This window comes from Melanerpes formicivorus, unplaced genomic scaffold, assembly GCF_026170545.1.
Source record: "Melanerpes formicivorus ecotype bairdi unplaced genomic scaffold, bMelFor1.0.p_v2 SCAF_4, whole genome shotgun sequence".
Lineage (NCBI taxonomy): Eukaryota > Metazoa > Chordata > Aves > Piciformes > Picidae > Melanerpes > Melanerpes formicivorus.
The window spans coordinates 38,001,515-38,017,986 of NW_027142356.1; the positions used below are offsets into that span (position 1 = coordinate 38,001,515).

At 54.7% G+C, this 16,472-nt stretch overlaps 1 protein-coding gene across 4 annotated transcripts in view; it reads right to left on the bottom strand.

Annotated features, from left to right (window-relative positions):
• LNX1 (ligand of numb-protein X 1) overlaps positions 1 to 16,472 on the bottom strand; it is a 106,952-nt gene that overhangs the window by 7,348 nt on the left and 83,132 nt on the right. For all 4 annotated transcript variants that reach the window (XM_068137691.1, XM_068137690.1, XM_068137692.1 and 1 more), the window contains 3 exons: positions 15,342 to 15,479; positions 5,401 to 5,578; positions 2,779 to 3,007 (listed from right to left, as the gene is read on the bottom strand). In XM_068137691.1, the coding sequence (XP_067993792.1) occupies positions 2,779 to 3,007; positions 5,401 to 5,578; positions 15,342 to 15,479 (545 nt within the window). The remainder of the gene's footprint in view (positions 1 to 2,778; positions 3,008 to 5,400; positions 5,579 to 15,341; positions 15,480 to 16,472) is intronic.

Below are 16,472 nucleotides of genomic sequence, written 5' to 3' on the forward strand. Positions count from 1 at the left end.
TGATTTTGACATTTCTGCTTTTCCATCAGCTGCATCCCAATGTCCTTAGACTCATGAAGCTCAGAGCAATCCCTCTGGTAAATGATTTTGAGTCAGGGAGATGAATGTTCCCTGCCTTGCCCCATGCTTGCACATCAAGCACCTTGGCCAAGATGAGCCTGGGAGACATCCAGGTGGACAGAGAAGGATTTTTCTCTATCAGCCTGACAAAACCTCATGAGACTGCTGGCAATACCTTGAGATCTAGTGGGGGTGGGGTCCCTGCTGAAAGTCAAGCAGGGACCCTGTGGGCCCTGGGGGATCACTATAAGAGGGGTAAGCAGTCAGGTGCTGGGGAAAGACTGAAGGGTCTGAGAATCACAGAAACACTCAGGCTGGAAAAGCCCCTCAGGATCACCAAGGCCAACCATGAGCCCTACTCTGCAAGGCTCACCCCTAAACCAGAGCCCCAAGCACCACATCCAAACCACCTTCAAACACAGCCAGGCTTGGGGACTCCACCACCTCCCTGCCCAGCACAGTCCAATCCCTGACCACTCTTGCTGGGAAATGATTTTCCTACTGCCCAGTCTAACCCTTCCCAGTCACACTTGAGGCCATTGCCTCTTGTTCTGTCACTAATTACCTGGGAGAAGAGACCAGCAGCAGCCTCTCCACAACCTCCTTTCAGGTGGCTGTAGAGAGCCAGGAGGTCTCCCCTCAGCCTCCTCTTTTAATACCTAATGAGCAAAGCCAAACCTGGTTCTCCTGTCAACCAGCAGTGCACCTTTGTTGCTGTCACCTGGAATCAGCCTTGGTGCCTGCCTCAGTCTGATGTTCAGAGCTGCCTACCAGCTCAGCATACCAATCCCCTGGCTGTCCTGGGCAGAGAAGGGCTGTGCTGTGCTCTGCGAACGGGGTTGCAGCTGGGGATGGAGTTACAATGACCTCCTGTCTTCAGTGCTGACACTGGGGCCAAAGGGATGGGAATGCCTTGGCAGGAGTGGGGATAGAGTGAGCTCAGAGACTGCTTTTAAATTGGGAAACCCACCTTTTCTTCCCAAACTGGAGGGGACAGGCTCTGCTCAGCTGCACCCTGGGATAGGACAAGGAGCAATGGATGGAAACTGCAGCACAGGAGGTTCCACCTCAGCATGAGGAGGAACTTCTTCCCTGTGAGGGTCCCAGAGCCCTGGAGCAGGCTGCCCAGAGAGGTTGTGGAGTCTCCTCTGGGGCCTTTCCAGCCCCATCTGGATGTGTTCCTGTGTGACCTGTGCTGGATTCTATGGTGCTGCTCTGGCAGGAGGTTGGACTGGATGACCTTTGGAGGTCCCTTCCGCCCCCTGACATCTTCTGATCCTGTGAACTGCAAAGTGGAGCTGACTGTTGTGGGCACTGGGTCCAAGCCTGCAGGACTCTGGATCTCTGTCCCTCATCTCTGTCACCTTGCTGTGGACATGAGGACTTCAGGCAGCTGTAGCTAGGAGATGATGAGCAGGCAACTCAAGTTTTCTGTCTAGCCCAGTGAGGGTGGTGTTAGGGCAGGTGCAGGCAGGGTGCAAATGTTTTAGTCCACCTAGCAAGACTGCAGCATCTGTAAGGCAGGCCCCTAGTCTGCTGGGAACATCATGCATGCTCCTTCAAGTGCCTTCAAGATGCTGCTAGTCAAGCTCAGGGGTGCAGGGATCAGGACCTTCCCAGGCTTGCCTGTCTGCAGTGAAACTGAGGAAGAGAAGTTTGCCACTGCTGGGTGTAGCAAGTCATGGTCCAACCATTTGCTGGTTTAGGTAGCCCTCTCCACTGGAAGAGGCTTCTTTCACCTGTGAGGGACAGATGCACAGCCTGCCTTTGCCTCTTGCAGCCATTAGCCTCAGACCCAGGCCAAAGCACATCTCACCCTCACAGCAGACCTTGCAGCAAGGTGAGTGAGCTCCAAATGGAAGGGAAAGGATCTGAATGGCTCTGCAAGAGTGGGAAGGGAAAAGGAGCCTTGGAACTGTGCCTGGAGCAAAAGCCCACCTGCTCTGCAGCCTGGCTTTGTGTGCTTCTCCATCAAAGAGGAAGAGACAGCCTGAGCTGCTGCCAGGGTTGGGCAGATGGCCAAAAAGTGACTTTTAAGCAACATTCCTCCTGCCTTCACACTGAGCATCAGCCACACTTGTGTGTGAGGCTGGCTTTGCAGACCCTCAGCCTGCCCTCATCTCATACCTCACAAAGCCTGGCCGAGGCTGCAGGTATGAGCCCTGCATCCAAGTGCCTGAGGCACCCTCAGGACGTGGCTTTTATTCTCCTCACTGGAATGACAACACAGCTGCTTCCTGTGCATGACAAATGCACTGCTCCAGTCGGGGGTGGGGTGAAGAGAGGTGATCTGGAGGCAGTGGCCAACGGCAGGAACTCTGCAGCAACATCTGGGCAAAGTCAAACGGTTCAGCTGGCTTTGGCTAAGAGCAGCCTGGGAGGTGCAGGAGGGTAAGCTCTGCCTTCAGCAGGGTGGTCCGGCCTAGACCCCAGTTCAGCAAGCTCCTGTCCATCCTGCAAGCTTTTCCTGTCACTCCCTAAGTGCCAGATATGTTGTCGAGACAATGCAGGACCCTTTCCTCCCTCGCACAGAGATCTACGTGTCCCTTTTTCCACGTCCCCTTTCACAGCAGAGGTATTTAGAGTGGAGCCTGTGACACAGCCTGGCTTTAATTAAGCTGTCAGTGCAACGAATGGAGCCAAGGGGAAAAGCTGCCAGAAAACACAAATCCTTCCTCCCACTCCCCTGCAGCAAGAGGATGCAATCTGCAGGCTTACCGTGGCAGTCCCAGCCACATCACCCAGGACGGTGACCACTCGCTGCTCTCGGAGCTCTCCTGCATGGCTTCAGAGGAGGGCAGGTGGCCTGGCTCCTCCTGGGCTTCACAGGCTCTCATCTCCAGAGCTTTGAGCACCACTGAGGAGTTGGTGTTCTTCAGCAGGGCCACGGCCTCGCTGCGGCTCACCCCCGTCAGGTCGATGCCGTTCACGTTCAGGAGGATGTCACCTGGGACCAACCAAAGGGATGATGAAAGCCCCTGCAAGTGTTCCCAGGCCCCCTCCCCACCCCCAGCAACAAGCCAGTCAAAGCCAAGGGCAGGGACTTCTGCCTGCCCAGGCTGTTCCTTGATCCTGTGGTTGAAGGTGGGTGTGCAGCACATGCCACAGGCACGGCCCAGGTCGCCCCACACAGCAGGATCTGGGGCTGGATGGAGGCTTTGGTCCTGGGTTTTTCTGTCCCATCCCATCCTGCATCCAGAGCTGAATGGCACAGCTGGAGCCCTGCTGTATCAACAAGCTTTGATACAGGCACCTGATGCCAGTCCAGGCCTCTGAAGTCTGCTTCCAGCTAACAATTTCTGTGCTTGACACGAGCTTGAAAGCTGCAAGCTCTGAGGAGGTTTTGTGCCAGCACCCCCTGAGCTGAGGGCTGCTGCTCCAGCTGCCCTTTGCAAAGTTTGCTGTGCAGAGCCATGCATTAGGACTTTAATGTCAGTGCTGGCTGGGCTGGCTGCAAGCCAGAACCTCTTTGCTGCATGCCTTATTTACACTGTAGGCACAGCAGCTACACAGCAAAAGGCAGCAGTGACCTCAGTCACTACAGGGAGAGCAACGAAGGCATCCTTGGTGTCATGCAAGCAGCCACTGTGCCCTGTGGCTTCCCTGGCTGCCCTCTGTGCTCCTCCTGCCTGCTCCCTTGGGCAGGGGCTGTGCTCAGCAGCAGTCCAGGCAGCAGAAGGTGAACATTAGCCTCTGCTTGTGGGACAGACCAGAGCCCAGGGGCTGCTCTGGAGCGTGGAGGCTCATGGCACTGCTCTGCCAGCATGCATGCAGTTGTTTCTAATTTCATCCAGTTAAGCAGGCTCCATTTGCCACGTGCCTCAGCAAGGAATGGTTCTTGGAAAGTGTATCCTCCTGAGGCAGCCATTTCCCAGCAGGGGCAAAGGGGGAACTTGCTGCTTGGCTTCTGTGGTCGTGTTCTTACAGGAGCTTTGATGAGCAGCTGTAGCTCCTGCAAAGTGGGGATCCCACAGGCACTGCTGCTGGGCACTGTGGCCCAGGCTAGTGGGGCCTGGCTGGGCTGCAGCTATTCTGCTCCATGTTTGGGTTCCTTCACTTCCCTCACACTCAGGGTTTGCCCCCAGCTTCTGGGCACTGACTGGGCTGAAGCTGAGTGTAGGGGAGGAAGGGAGAGGAGAGGAAGGGCAGGGGGACGAAGCTGCCCAGGGAGGTGGCTGAGTCCCCAAGCCTGGATGTGTTTGAAGGTGGTTTGGATGTGGTGCTTGGGGCTACGGTTTAGGGGTGAGCCTTGCAGAGTAGGATTAATGATTGGACTTGGTGATCCTGAGGGTCATTTCCAGCCTGAATGCTCGTGTCATTCTGTGACTGTGAAGGGCAGGGGGAGGAAGGGCAGGGGGATGGGGAAGCTGTGTGGTTGCTGGATGCAGGGCACCCAGGAGATGTAACACCCTGGAAGCTGAGGGTTTCCCCATTGCTCTACTGCCTACCTACTGCCATGAAGGCCACTGACAAAGCACACTCCTCATGTTACCCTAGAGCCTTGTTCATGCAGAGGGCAAGAAGCTGTTAGCTTTGTCATTCAGCTACACCAAGAGCCAACTGGAGCTGCGAAGCCAAAGTTCCCAGACGTGATCTTGGGCCACAAGGCACTAACATTGCTTCATATATGATGGGAAATCTGCTCCTTTGTGTTCCTTTCAAAGCCACAGGGCACCAACATTGCTTCATACATGATGGGAATCCTGCTTTCAGAGCCATGAAGGACATGACAAACAAGCACACACAGAAACCACCCCGTGAGGGCTGCACAACAAAGATGTGAGTAGTTAGGAGATGGAAGTGCAAGCTCATTCTCCTGGGTCACCCAGAACATGCCTCCACCTCACTGCACAGGGATGCCTACTGCTGCCTTTTACTGGTAGCTGATCTGAGACCCTCTACTCTGATGCATCCCAAAAATCATCTATGGGGTGGCTGAAGACATCCCTCACTATCCCTCTGTTTTTCAAAGGAAGCCTTTGAGTTGTCATAGAATCAATAAGGTTGGAAAAGACCTCAGAGATCATCAGGTCCAATCTATCACCCAACGCCTCCTGACAACTAAACCATGGCTCCAAGTGCCACATCCAAGCCTTTTTGGAACACCTCCAGGGATGGTGACTCCACCACCTCCCTGGGCAGCACATCCCAATGGCCAATCTCTCTTTCTGGGAAGAACTTCCTAACATCCAGCCTGAACCTCCCCTGGCACAGCTTGAGACGGTGTGCTCTTGTTCTGGTGCTGTTCCAGTGTCTCAATGTCCTTCTTAAACTGAGGGGCCCAGAATTAAAGCAGGCTTTTAAAATCCTCCCCCAACCCCCTTTTTTCCCCCCCCTTACCTGTTTTTATCCTGCTGTCTCTGCTGATGACTCCTCCAGGCTCCACACTGATCACGTAGATGGGCAAATCCCACTCCCGGTGAGAGGCTCCGCCTGCCACAGTCATCCCCAGGGATTCGGTGTGATCCTTGCGGACAGACACCACCTTCTCGTGACAGGTGACAGCGTGCAGGCTGCTCTGTGATGGAGAAAGCAGCAGCAAGCACAGTGGGCACAGGGAGCTCGCCCACAGCCCAAGTGTTTTCTGCTGAAATGAAGGTTTGCTTGTGGAACACCGCAGCACAGCGCAGCGCAGCACAGCACAGCGCAGCACAGCGCAGCACAGTGCAGCTGCCCGGCAGGCCTGGCCAGAGGGCAGGCTTGACTCCCTCCAGGGTCCAGGCATCTGTGGGTCAGAGCTAGCACCAGGACAATCTCTGCTTCCATAGAATCATGGAACCACTGGATGGCTCAGGTTGGAAGGGACCTCAGAACTCATCTCCTCCAACCTCCCCACCCTGCCCAGGGACACCTCTCAGCTAGACTCAGCTGCTCAAGGCCTCATCCAGCCTGGCCTTCAGCACCCCCAGGCAGGAGGCAGCCACAGCCTCCCTGGGCAGCCTGGGACAGTCTCACCACTGAAGAACTTCTTCCTCAGCTCCAGGCTAACCCTGCTCTGCCTCAGCTTCAAACCATTCCCCCATGCCCTGTCTCTAGAAACCCTGATGCAAAGTCCCTCTGCAGCCTTCCTGCAGGATCCCTTCAGCTACTGGAAGGCAGCTCTATGGTCCTTCAAGAGTTGTCTCTTCTCTTCTCCAGGCTGAACACCCCCAGCTCCCTCAGCCTGTCCTCACAGCAGAGCTGCTCCAGCCCTTGGATCATCTTTGTGGCCTCCTCTGGGCTCACTCCAACAGCTCTGTGTCCTCCTTCTGCTGTGGACACCAGAACTGGAGGCAGGGTTGGAGATGGGGTCTCAGCAGAGCCTTAAGTCAGGCACTCTGCCAAAGAGTGTGGAGATGAATGGAAGCAGCTCTGCTCTTTGAAATGCAAATCAGGAATCTGATGTTTAAACCAAGCAACAAAACAGCTCCTGATATTCCTATCTAGTGCTCTTCAGATCTTTGACTGTCAAGTCACAGTTCCTATCTTGCTGCTTGCAGTCTGAGCATCATCTGTGTAGTTACTGAGACATGGTCCACCTGGGGTTAAAGGAGTAAACCTCTTGGGGCCAGAGCCTTTGTTTGCTTTCCTAGATCTCTGTGTTCCTGCACAAGTTACTGGTGGGAATGCACTCCAGGAACATTTGTTTCTGTTCAGGATAGGAGAAGGACACTTATGGGAGGAAGAGGCAGCAGTCTACAGAGGGCTGTTCCTACAGCTTGTGCTTGAAGGGTAACCTTGGGACAGCCACCTCTGCTGCCTGAGGACTGTCATCCCCTTACTCCTCCCACTGAAGAGGAAAAGTTAGACACACACCACTGGTCAGGCAGCAACCAGGGCTGGAGGGAGGGGGAAACAACCTCACAGGCAGCCTTGGGATGGAGAGCAAGACAAGCTCCAACAAAACCTGTGGAGCAAATGCCAGGTCTCCAAATGCACACCCAAGCTCTTATAGCAGAGTGCAAGAGACAAGGCTGCTCCTGCAGGAAGCCTGGGTTGAAATCCTAAGTGCTCTGATTTCCTGAAGCCTTTCTTAAGCTGTGCTCCTGGCATCAACTCCTGAAGACCCCAGCCCCTCCTGAAGAAACCTCACCATCCACTGCAGGCTGGTGAGACAACACCATGCTGCTGGAGATAACAACATGTTGCTAGACCAACTCAAATGCATATTAAGCAAGCCCTCCACCTCCTCATGCACAGGGGTGGCCTCAACTTTTATAATATCACAGTACCACAGGGCATCAGAGGTTGGAAGGGACCTCCAGAGAGCATCCAGTCCAGCCCCCCTGCCAGAGCAGCATCACCCAGGGGAGTCTGCACAGGAATGCATCCAGGTGGGGTTGGAAAGGCTCCAGAGAGGGACACTCCACAACCTCTCTGGGAAGCTCCAGGGCTCTGGCACCCTGACTGTAAAGAGGTTTATCCTCATGCTGAGCTGAAACCTTCTGTGTTCCATCTTCTACCCCTTGTTCCCTGTCCTATTTCTGTGCACCTCTGAAAAGAGCTTGGCCCCCTCCACCTGACCCCCAGCCCTCAGCTATTGATAGACATTGATCAGATCCCTCTCAGCCTTCTCTTCTCCAGACTAAACAGCCCCAGGGCTCTCAGTCTCTCTTCAAATAATTTATAAAACTCATTTAAAGCCACATGAATCTCCTCTTAGAAACCCAAGACCCCACAAAGGCACTCCACCCTGCTTCCTGGGCCAGCAGTGCAGGAAGAGGAGCAACCCCCTCCTGGCTACAACCTCCCTTCAGGGAGTTGGAGAGAGCAAGAAGGTCTCCCCTGAGCCTCCTCTTCTCCAGGCTAAGCAACCCCAGCTCCCTCAGCCTCTCCTCACAGGGCTGTGCTCCAGACCCCTCCCCAGCTTTGTTGCCCTTCTCTGGACACCTTCCAGCATCTCAACATCTTTCCTAAACTGAGGGGGCCCAGAACTGGACACAGGACTCAAGGTGTGGCCTAACCAGTGCTGAGCACAGGGCAGAATGACCTCCCTGCTCCTGCTGGCCACACTGTTCCTGATGCAGGCCAGGATGCCATTGGCCTTCTTGGCCACCTGGGCACACTGCTGGCTCATGTTCAGCCTACTATCAGCCAGGTCCCTCTCTGCCTGGCAGAAGAAAAGTGGCTGCCACAGAGATCCAGGAAAGACCTCAGTGGAAAAGATGCTAGATCTGGGACAAAACCCACCCTGCCACCATTGGACATATCACACCTGAGCTGTGGAGAGCACAGGCACTGTGTCAGAGGAATTTGGCTCATGGCTTGCAAATGATCCTTAACATTTCTGAAGGGTTTACAACACTTGGGAAAAAGCAGTTCTAGCTGAGATCATAGAATCACAGAATTGTCAGGGCTGGAAGGGACCTCAAGGATCAGCCAGTTCCACCCCCCCTGCCATGGGCAGGGACTCCTCACACCAGATCAGGTTGCTAGATAATTGTAGCCATTAACCTTTAAGATGTAAATGTTTAAAACACAGCAGTGTAAACTACACTTCATGCTCCATCCATGTTTGTGAAAGATGTTCTCCTCCTTCCCTTGGAAAGGAATGGCTTTCCATCAGGAAAAGGTCACCTGCTGAAGCCTCTGGGATGGGGACAGAACTAAAGCAAACTGCTGCTTGAATTTTTGCAGCAAGCCATGAAACTGGGATCAGACTCACAACTCCAAGTGTGCAGAGCAGTCCTGCCACTTAGGCAGCCTCCAGCAAGCCTCAGACAACCACAGCATGAGCTGATAAGACAGCTAGTCACAGAATGGTCTGGCTTGGAAGGAACCTCCAGAGCTCATCCAGTCCAACCCCCTCTGCACTCAGCAGGGACATCCTCAACTAGATCAGGTTGTCCAGAGCCCTCTCCAGCCTCACCTTGAACATCTCCAGGGATGGAGCCTCAACCACCTCCCTGAGCAACCTGTTCCAGTGTTCCACCACCCTCCTGGTGCAGAACTTGTTCCTCACATCCAATCTAAATCTGCTCTGTTCTGAATCCACTGCCCCGGTCCTGTCCCTGCAGGCCTTTGCAAACAGTCCCTCTGCAGAGGGAGCAATCAGGGAGCAATCAGCACAGGGAGAAGCAGGTTTCAAAGCAGTGCTTGGTAACAAATGGCCCTGGTACACCTCAGTGAAGAATCATAAAAGTCCCGGCGCTTGTGTCCCCCACTCTGCAGGAGCAGTCGCCCTTTGAAGCTGCTCTCCCCCGTGTTGTTCTGTGCACGGTTGTAGGCAGAAAGGAACTGGGGTGAGGCTGCTGGGACAAAAGGCAGTGATGAAAGGGAAGCAGAGCCTTGCTTGGTAAACACACGTAGAGCTTTGCTGGAGGTACAGCTGATAATCAGCAAGCCAGTTAAAAGCCAGTGTTTATCAGCGGCTGCATTTCAATGCGCTCTCCTCTAAACAGTTGTCCCTGTCTGTCCTTTGGAAGTGACCTCGGAGGTCAGGAGAAGCACAATGTAACAGTTCATCTCCTCCTCCCTTCATGGTTTTTTTCCCTTTCCTTTATATGTACTGGAAAACAAATATTTACTGGAAGATAAATATTTACAGCAGCCCCTCCCCACATCCAAGGCAGGACACGTGTCCAGCAGGCAGGAGACACAGCAGCGTCGGCTCGGAAAGTGTGCTGCACAGACTCACAGAAACACTCAGGGTGGAAAAGCCTCTCAGGGTCACCAAGGCCAACCATCAACCCTGCTCTGCAAGCCTCAACCCTGCTCTGCAAGCCTCACCCCTAAACCAGAGCCCCAAGCTCCACATCCAAACCACCTTCAAACACAGCCAGGCTTGGGGGCTCAGCCACATCCCTTCCCAGCACATTCCAATCCCTGACCACTCTTGCCTTGACAAAGTGTTTCCTACTGTCACAGCCTGAGGCCATTGCCTCTTGTTCTGTCACTAATCACCTGGGAGAAGAGACCAGCAGCAGCCTCTCCACAGCCTCCTTTCAGGGAGCTGTAGAGAGCCAGGAGGTCTCCCCTCAGCCTCCTCTCTTTCACACTAACCAGCCCCAGCTCCTTCAGTTGCTCTCCATCAGATTTCTTCTCCAGGCCCTTCCCAGCTTCCTTGCCCTGCTCTGCCCTGGCTCCAGCACCTCCACATCTCTCTTGTGTTGAGCTGCCCAGAACTGGGCACAGCACTGCAGGTGTGGCCTGAGCAGAGCTGAGTGCCAGGGGACAATCCCCTGCCTGCTGCTGCTGGACACAGCATTGCTGATCCCAGCCTGGAGGCCTTTGGCTTTCTTGGCCCCCTGGGCACACTGCTGGCTCCTGTTCAGCTGCTTGTCCATCAGCACCCCCAGGTCCCTTTCTGCCAGCAGCTTTCCAGCCTCACTGCCCCAAGCCTGCAGCACTGCTTGGGGTTGTTGTGCCCCAAGGGCAGGACCTGGCACTTGGCCTTGCTGAAGCTCCTCCTGATAACATTGGCCATGGATCCAACCTATCCAAGTGCCTCTGCAGAGCCTCCCTGCCCTGGTGCAGACCAACACTGACACCTGACTTGGTGCCATCTGAGAACTCACTGCTGGCACACTCTGTGTCTTCATCAAGGTCATCAATGAAGATGTGAAACAGACGTGGTCCCAGCGCTGAGGCCTGAGGAGCACCCCTGGTGACTGGCTGCCTGCTGAAGGCTGACCTGCTCCTGTGGTCAGCAGACATTGCCTGCCCAAGCCACAGGGCCACAGTTGTGCTTGAAGCACTGGCCAGTGTGTTAGGAAGGAGGAAGAAAACAGCTCCAATTAAACCCAAGTGCTGTTTAGTTAATGGCAAAGCTCCCACTGACTTCAAAGAAACCAGCCTGGCCTGTTTATGGGTTGCAGCCCAGCTTGACAACCTCGGCTGCACGAGAGCCTGCTTGACATCTCTCCTCTAAAGCCAGGCAGCAGCCACAACTGTGTGAGCTGTGCCTCCCCTGTGGTGTGGGGAGAGCCTCTGCAGGACCAATCTCCCAGCACACCACCACCATCACTGCTGCTAGAGAAGGACTTGCTCCCTGCAGACTGTTACAGAATCACAGAGTCAGACAGGTTGGAAGAGACCTCCAGGCTCACCAAGTCCAGCTGATCACCCAACCCTAACTAATCAACCAGACCATGGCACCAAGTGCCTCATCCAGTCCCAGCCTTTTCTTAACCACTTCCAGGGACAATGAGGAAGGGCTGAGGGAGCTGGGGTTGCTTAGCCTGGAGAAGAGGAGGCTCAGGGGAGACCTCATTGCTCTCTACAACTCCCTGAAGGGAGGTTGCAGCCAGGTGGGGGTTGGTCTCTTCTCCCAGGCACCCAGCACCAGAACAAGAGGACACAGTCTCAAGCTGTGCCAGGGGAGGTTTAGACTTGATCTCAGAAAGAAGTTCTTCACAGAAATTGTGATTCTCTCCTTTCTCCAGCACCTTGGTTGCTTGGCTGATTGCTGTTGGCATTGGCTTGAAAGGCAGCTGCCCCCTTGCACTCTACAGATGGAGGCAGGCTGTCATGAGGGCAGCAGCTTGGCCAGGAGTGTTCCCTGAGCTGTCACACAGGCAAGACAGCTGCTGGAAGCCAGACTTCACTCTTGGTGCTACATGCAGCCAAGCCCTGAGAGCAGATCTCTGCCAACATTTACGTGCCTGCTTTGCAGCAAGAGCTGCTCCCTTCAGAGACAATATTCCTGCCCTGCTAGAGTAAGCTCAGGAAAATCACCTTACAATTGATCAGAATTCAAAGCAGTTAGCCATCCCTCTTCCAGCCTCAAGCCACAAAGCAACCCCACTGAATGCAGCAGACTCATCAAATCACACACACATAGGAAAGGTCCTTGGCAGTGAAGCCCAGCCAACAAACACTGCCTTGGTTGTGAGCAGGACCATGTGCTGTGTTAGCACACTGGGCAGGCCCCAGGTCTCCAGCTTTCCTCCTGCACTAATGCCTGTGTAAAAACCACCACATAACATTTTAAGCCTGCCAAAGCCTGGAGTTTAAAGATCTTAGAGTTGCAAGTGATGTTCAGTTAAACCTCCATCAAAAGCACATGAGAAACCCAAGCTGACAGCCTCATACCCCAATAAAAGGGCAAACAAACACTCCAGCCATGACTGCAGCAGACCAAAAGCCCACAGTGCCTGAAACTCATTGTGTGCCCACCAGCTGGACTGCCTGCCTGATCTGCTGCCAGAGCATTTCCTGATCTAAGGCCTCCACTGCACACAAACAGAGCTAAAGGGAGCCAGGAACCCTTCAGAACTGGGGATTGGATGTGGCACTTGGAGCCATGGTTTAGCTGTCAGGAGGTGTTGGATGATAAATTGGACTTGATGATCTCTGAGGTTGTTTCCAACCTTATTGATTCTATGAATCTTTTTTTTTTCTTCTTCTTCTTTGGCTGTGATCTTCCCTGGGAAATGCCCAAATGGTAGGCACTGGAGGGAAGCCTACAGCACACCCACTCAGGCACTTCTGTATCACCCATCTCCTCTGGCAAACTGGAAATCCCCCTAAAAGAGGAGACCTATCCAACAAAACAGGATCCATTAGTCTTTAAAGGAGAGTGGCAAGGTCAGCATGTGCTGGAAGGTGTCCAGAGAAGGGCCAGGAGGATGAGCAGAGGGCTGGAGCTGCTCTGCTGTGAGGACAGACTGAGGGAGTTGGGGTTGTGCAGGCTGGAGAAGAGAAGGCTCCCAGGAGACCTAATTATGGCCTTCCAGTATCTGAAGGGGGCTACAAGAAAGCTGGGGAGGGACTTTTGAGGGTGTCAGGGAGGGATAGGACTGGGGGGGGGGGGGGATGAAGCCAAACTAGGAATGGGTAGATTCAGCTTGGATGTGAGGAAGAAGTTGTTCCCCATGAGGGTGGTGAGAGCCTGGCACAGGTTGCCCAGGGAGGTGGTGGCAGCCTCCTGCCTGGAGGTGTTTGCAGCCAGGCTGGATGTGGCTGTGAGCAACCTGCTGCAGTGTGAGGTGTCCCTGCCCATGGCAGGGGGGTTGGGACTGGCTGAGCCTTGAGGTCCCTTCCAACCCTGACAATTCTGTGATTCTATGATCTCAACTAGAACTCTTTTTTTCCCAGCTGTTGTAAAACCTTCAGCCTCTCAGCCATCCAACATAATGTTGGACTTACTGCTGAGATTTCCTATCTAACACCTCTTGGTCCAGGAGGAGGGAGTTAGGATGCAGGGCAATTGGTGGGAGACAAGACATGGTCCCCAATAATCAATCCTGTGTGGTATCAGTTAATCAGCTCAACATGGGCAGAGCTGGGAGGTGCTCAGAGCTTCACTAGAAACCATCCAGGAACAACAGAAGCTAACTGCTGCCCCAGACAGATCTCCCCAAGGGAATCATTACCCCATTAGGAAGTGCTGCCTGGCAGATGCATGACTTGTTGGGCACTAGATACTGGTAGCTACCCAGCATTGGCTCTGCTCTCTGGTTTAACCTCTGCTGCTCCAGTCCCATCTAACTGAAGGGCTGTGCCTGTGCCTTTGTGGAGAAGGAAAACTCAACTAAGGTCAGTGGGCACTGGTGTATTTCTTTACACATCAAAACAGTGAACAATGTGGTGGGGGGGTTGTTACAAGACTCACCCTGCAGACATGGGCATGCACTTGGGAACTGCAGAGCTGGGCCTTGTCTGCTGCCTGCCAGCTGTGCACTCCATCTGACAGCTGCTTCACAACAAAGGGCTCCTTAAGGACACATCTGGCTGCCTGGCAGGCAGGATGGACTGAGGCCAGCCCTGCCTGTCCACCTCCCTGATGCACCTCTGCTAGGGGTGGCCAGGGGACAGCTTGCAAGGGCTTGCATAAGTGACACAGAGAGGTGAGTGGGAATGAACCAGGGATGGGACTTGAACTGCAGTGAAATGAACAAATTCAGCTCCTGCAAGAGCATGCCTTGCTCTGACCATAGTGCACAGAGAACTCTGAGCAAGCTCAGAAAAGGCATTTTCAAAGTCCTGCTGCACTGGGCCCTGCTTCCAAAACTCATCTATTTCACTGCCAGAGTCTCACTACCTGATACAGAAAGCATGTGCCAGTCTAAAGGCACTAAGCACAGGGTGCAAGAGGGTGCTGAGGAGCAGCTGTGGGGACAGTTTGGTAACCTGAACCCTAGCATCTCAGCAAGGTGGTTGCTCTGTGCCAAGTGGCCCTGCTCTGGCCATGCTGCACATTGCTGGCTCTCACAGCTCCCATCCCACCCAAGTGCCAGGTGCTGCCAGAGCAAGCCCAGCACAGTTTGGTCCAAAGCTCCACAGAATGGCTCCATGCTTGCAGGGGCCATGGAGACCACAGCTGATGACTGCTGCCCAACTGCCAGGGGGGCCAAGGCTGAGATCCAGGGAGGTTCTCCTCCCCCTCTACTCTGCCCTGGTGAGACCTCACCTGGAATACTGCATCCAGTTCTGGGCTCCTCAGTTCATGAGGGACAGGGATCTGCTGGAGAGAGCCCAACAGAGAGCTACCAGCCTGATTAAGGGACTGGAGCATGATTAAGGGACTGGAGAGATTGAGAGCCCTGGGGTTTTTCAGTCTGGAGAAGAGAACACTGAGAGGGTATTCAATCAATGTCTATCAGTATTGGAGGGCTAGGGGTCAGGAGGGAGGGGACAGGCTCTGCTCACTTGTGCCTGGGATAGGACAAGGGACAATGGAGAGAAACTCCAGCTCCACCTCAACATGAGGAGGAACTTCTTCACTGTGAGGCTCACATAGCCCTGGAGCAGGCTGCCCAGAGAGGTTGTGGAGTCTCCTTCTCTGGAGCCTTTCCAGCCCCATCTGGATGTGTCCCTGTGTGACCTGTGCTGGATTCTATGGCCCTGCTCTGGCAGTGGGGTTGGACTGGGTGATCTCCAGAGGTCCCTTCCAACCCCTAACATCCTGTGAGCCTCTGAACTCAAGAAACAAGCTACAGACTAATGAATACTGTAACTTTGAAGCTGCTCATGAGAGGTCAGTGAGTGAAAGCTTTTTGCCTGAAGACTTCTCTCCAGATGGAGGAACCTCAGATGAGCCTCTGATTTCCACTGGAGCTTGCTGCCCTGTGCTGGCTCACGCTGCCATCCGTGCCCACAGCCAGGACTCCCTGTACACTTCAGCCCCCAGGCCCACCCCTGCCCTTTGCCTTGCCCTTCCCTTCCCACCCCAGATGGAGTCAGGGCAGAAGCAGTGTGTAAAGGAGGAGCACAGCCTCTGTGTGTCCATGGCAAAGTAAGCCACAGCTCTTCTGGTGACAGAGACCAGAGACACCACCCCCGGACAGCCGAATGCCACCTGCCCTCCCACTCCCCCGACCCAGGGATGGCAGACACCACACCAGCACCCATGGCCTCACCTTGCTGGGGTTGTTTCTCTCAGCAGGACAGGGCTGGGGGTTGCCAGCACCATAACTCCATCCTGTCTCCTGCAAGATATCTGGGGTCTGCTGCCTGGTCTGCCGTGACACGACGAAGTGGACCTGCTTCTCGCTGGCCTGCGGGAGGAGGTACAGCGTGAATCCCACCAGCTCAGCACCACAGACCCCTGTGCTTCAGCCTCTGAGGGGCCACCAAGAGCCCTGAAACCCTCCCTACCTGTGCTTCAGCCCCTGAGGGGCCACCAAGAGCTCTGAAACCCTCCCTGCCTGTGCTTCAGCCTCTGAGGGGCCACCAAGAGCCCTGAAACCCTCCCTGCCTGTGCTTCAGCCCCTGAGGGGCCACCAAGAGCTCTGAAACCCTCCCTGCCTGTGCTTCAGCCCCTGAGGGGCCACCAAGAGCTCTGAAACCCTCCCTGCCTGTGCTTCAGCCCCTGAGGGGACACCAAGAGCCCTGAAACCCTCCCTGCCTGTGCTTCAGCCCCTGAGGGGACACCAAGAGCCCTGAAACCCTCCCTGCCTGTGCTTCAGCCCCTGAGGGGCCACCAAGAGCCCTGAAACCCTCCCTACCTGTGCTTCAGCCCCTGAGGGGACACCAAGAGCTCTGAAACCCTCCCTGCCTGTGCTTCAGCCCCTGAGGGGCCACCATCTAGTGCCTCATCCAGTCTTCTCTTAAACACCTCCAGGGATGGTGACTCCACCACCTCCCTGGGCAGCACATTCCAGTGGCCAATCTCTCTTTCTATGAAGAACTTCTTCCTAACATCCAGCCTGAACCTCCCCTGGCACAGCTTGAGACTGTGTCCTCTTGTTCTGGTGCTGCTTGCCTGGGAGAAGAGACCAACCCCCACCTGGCTACCACCTCCCTTCAGGCAGTTGTAGAGAGCAATGAGGTCTCCCCTGAGCCTCCTCTTCTCCAGGCTAAGCAACCCCAGCTCCCTCAGCCTCTCCTCATAGGGCTCCAGACCCCTCCCCAGCTCTGTTGCCCTCGCTGGTGTGCTGATGTGCTCTGCTTGCTGGTCCAGGGAAAGCTGGCACAGAATCCAAAGCCAGATCTGGTTGCACTGCTGGAACAAACTCTCCCACAGACAATTACCAGAAGGCAGAGGAGGC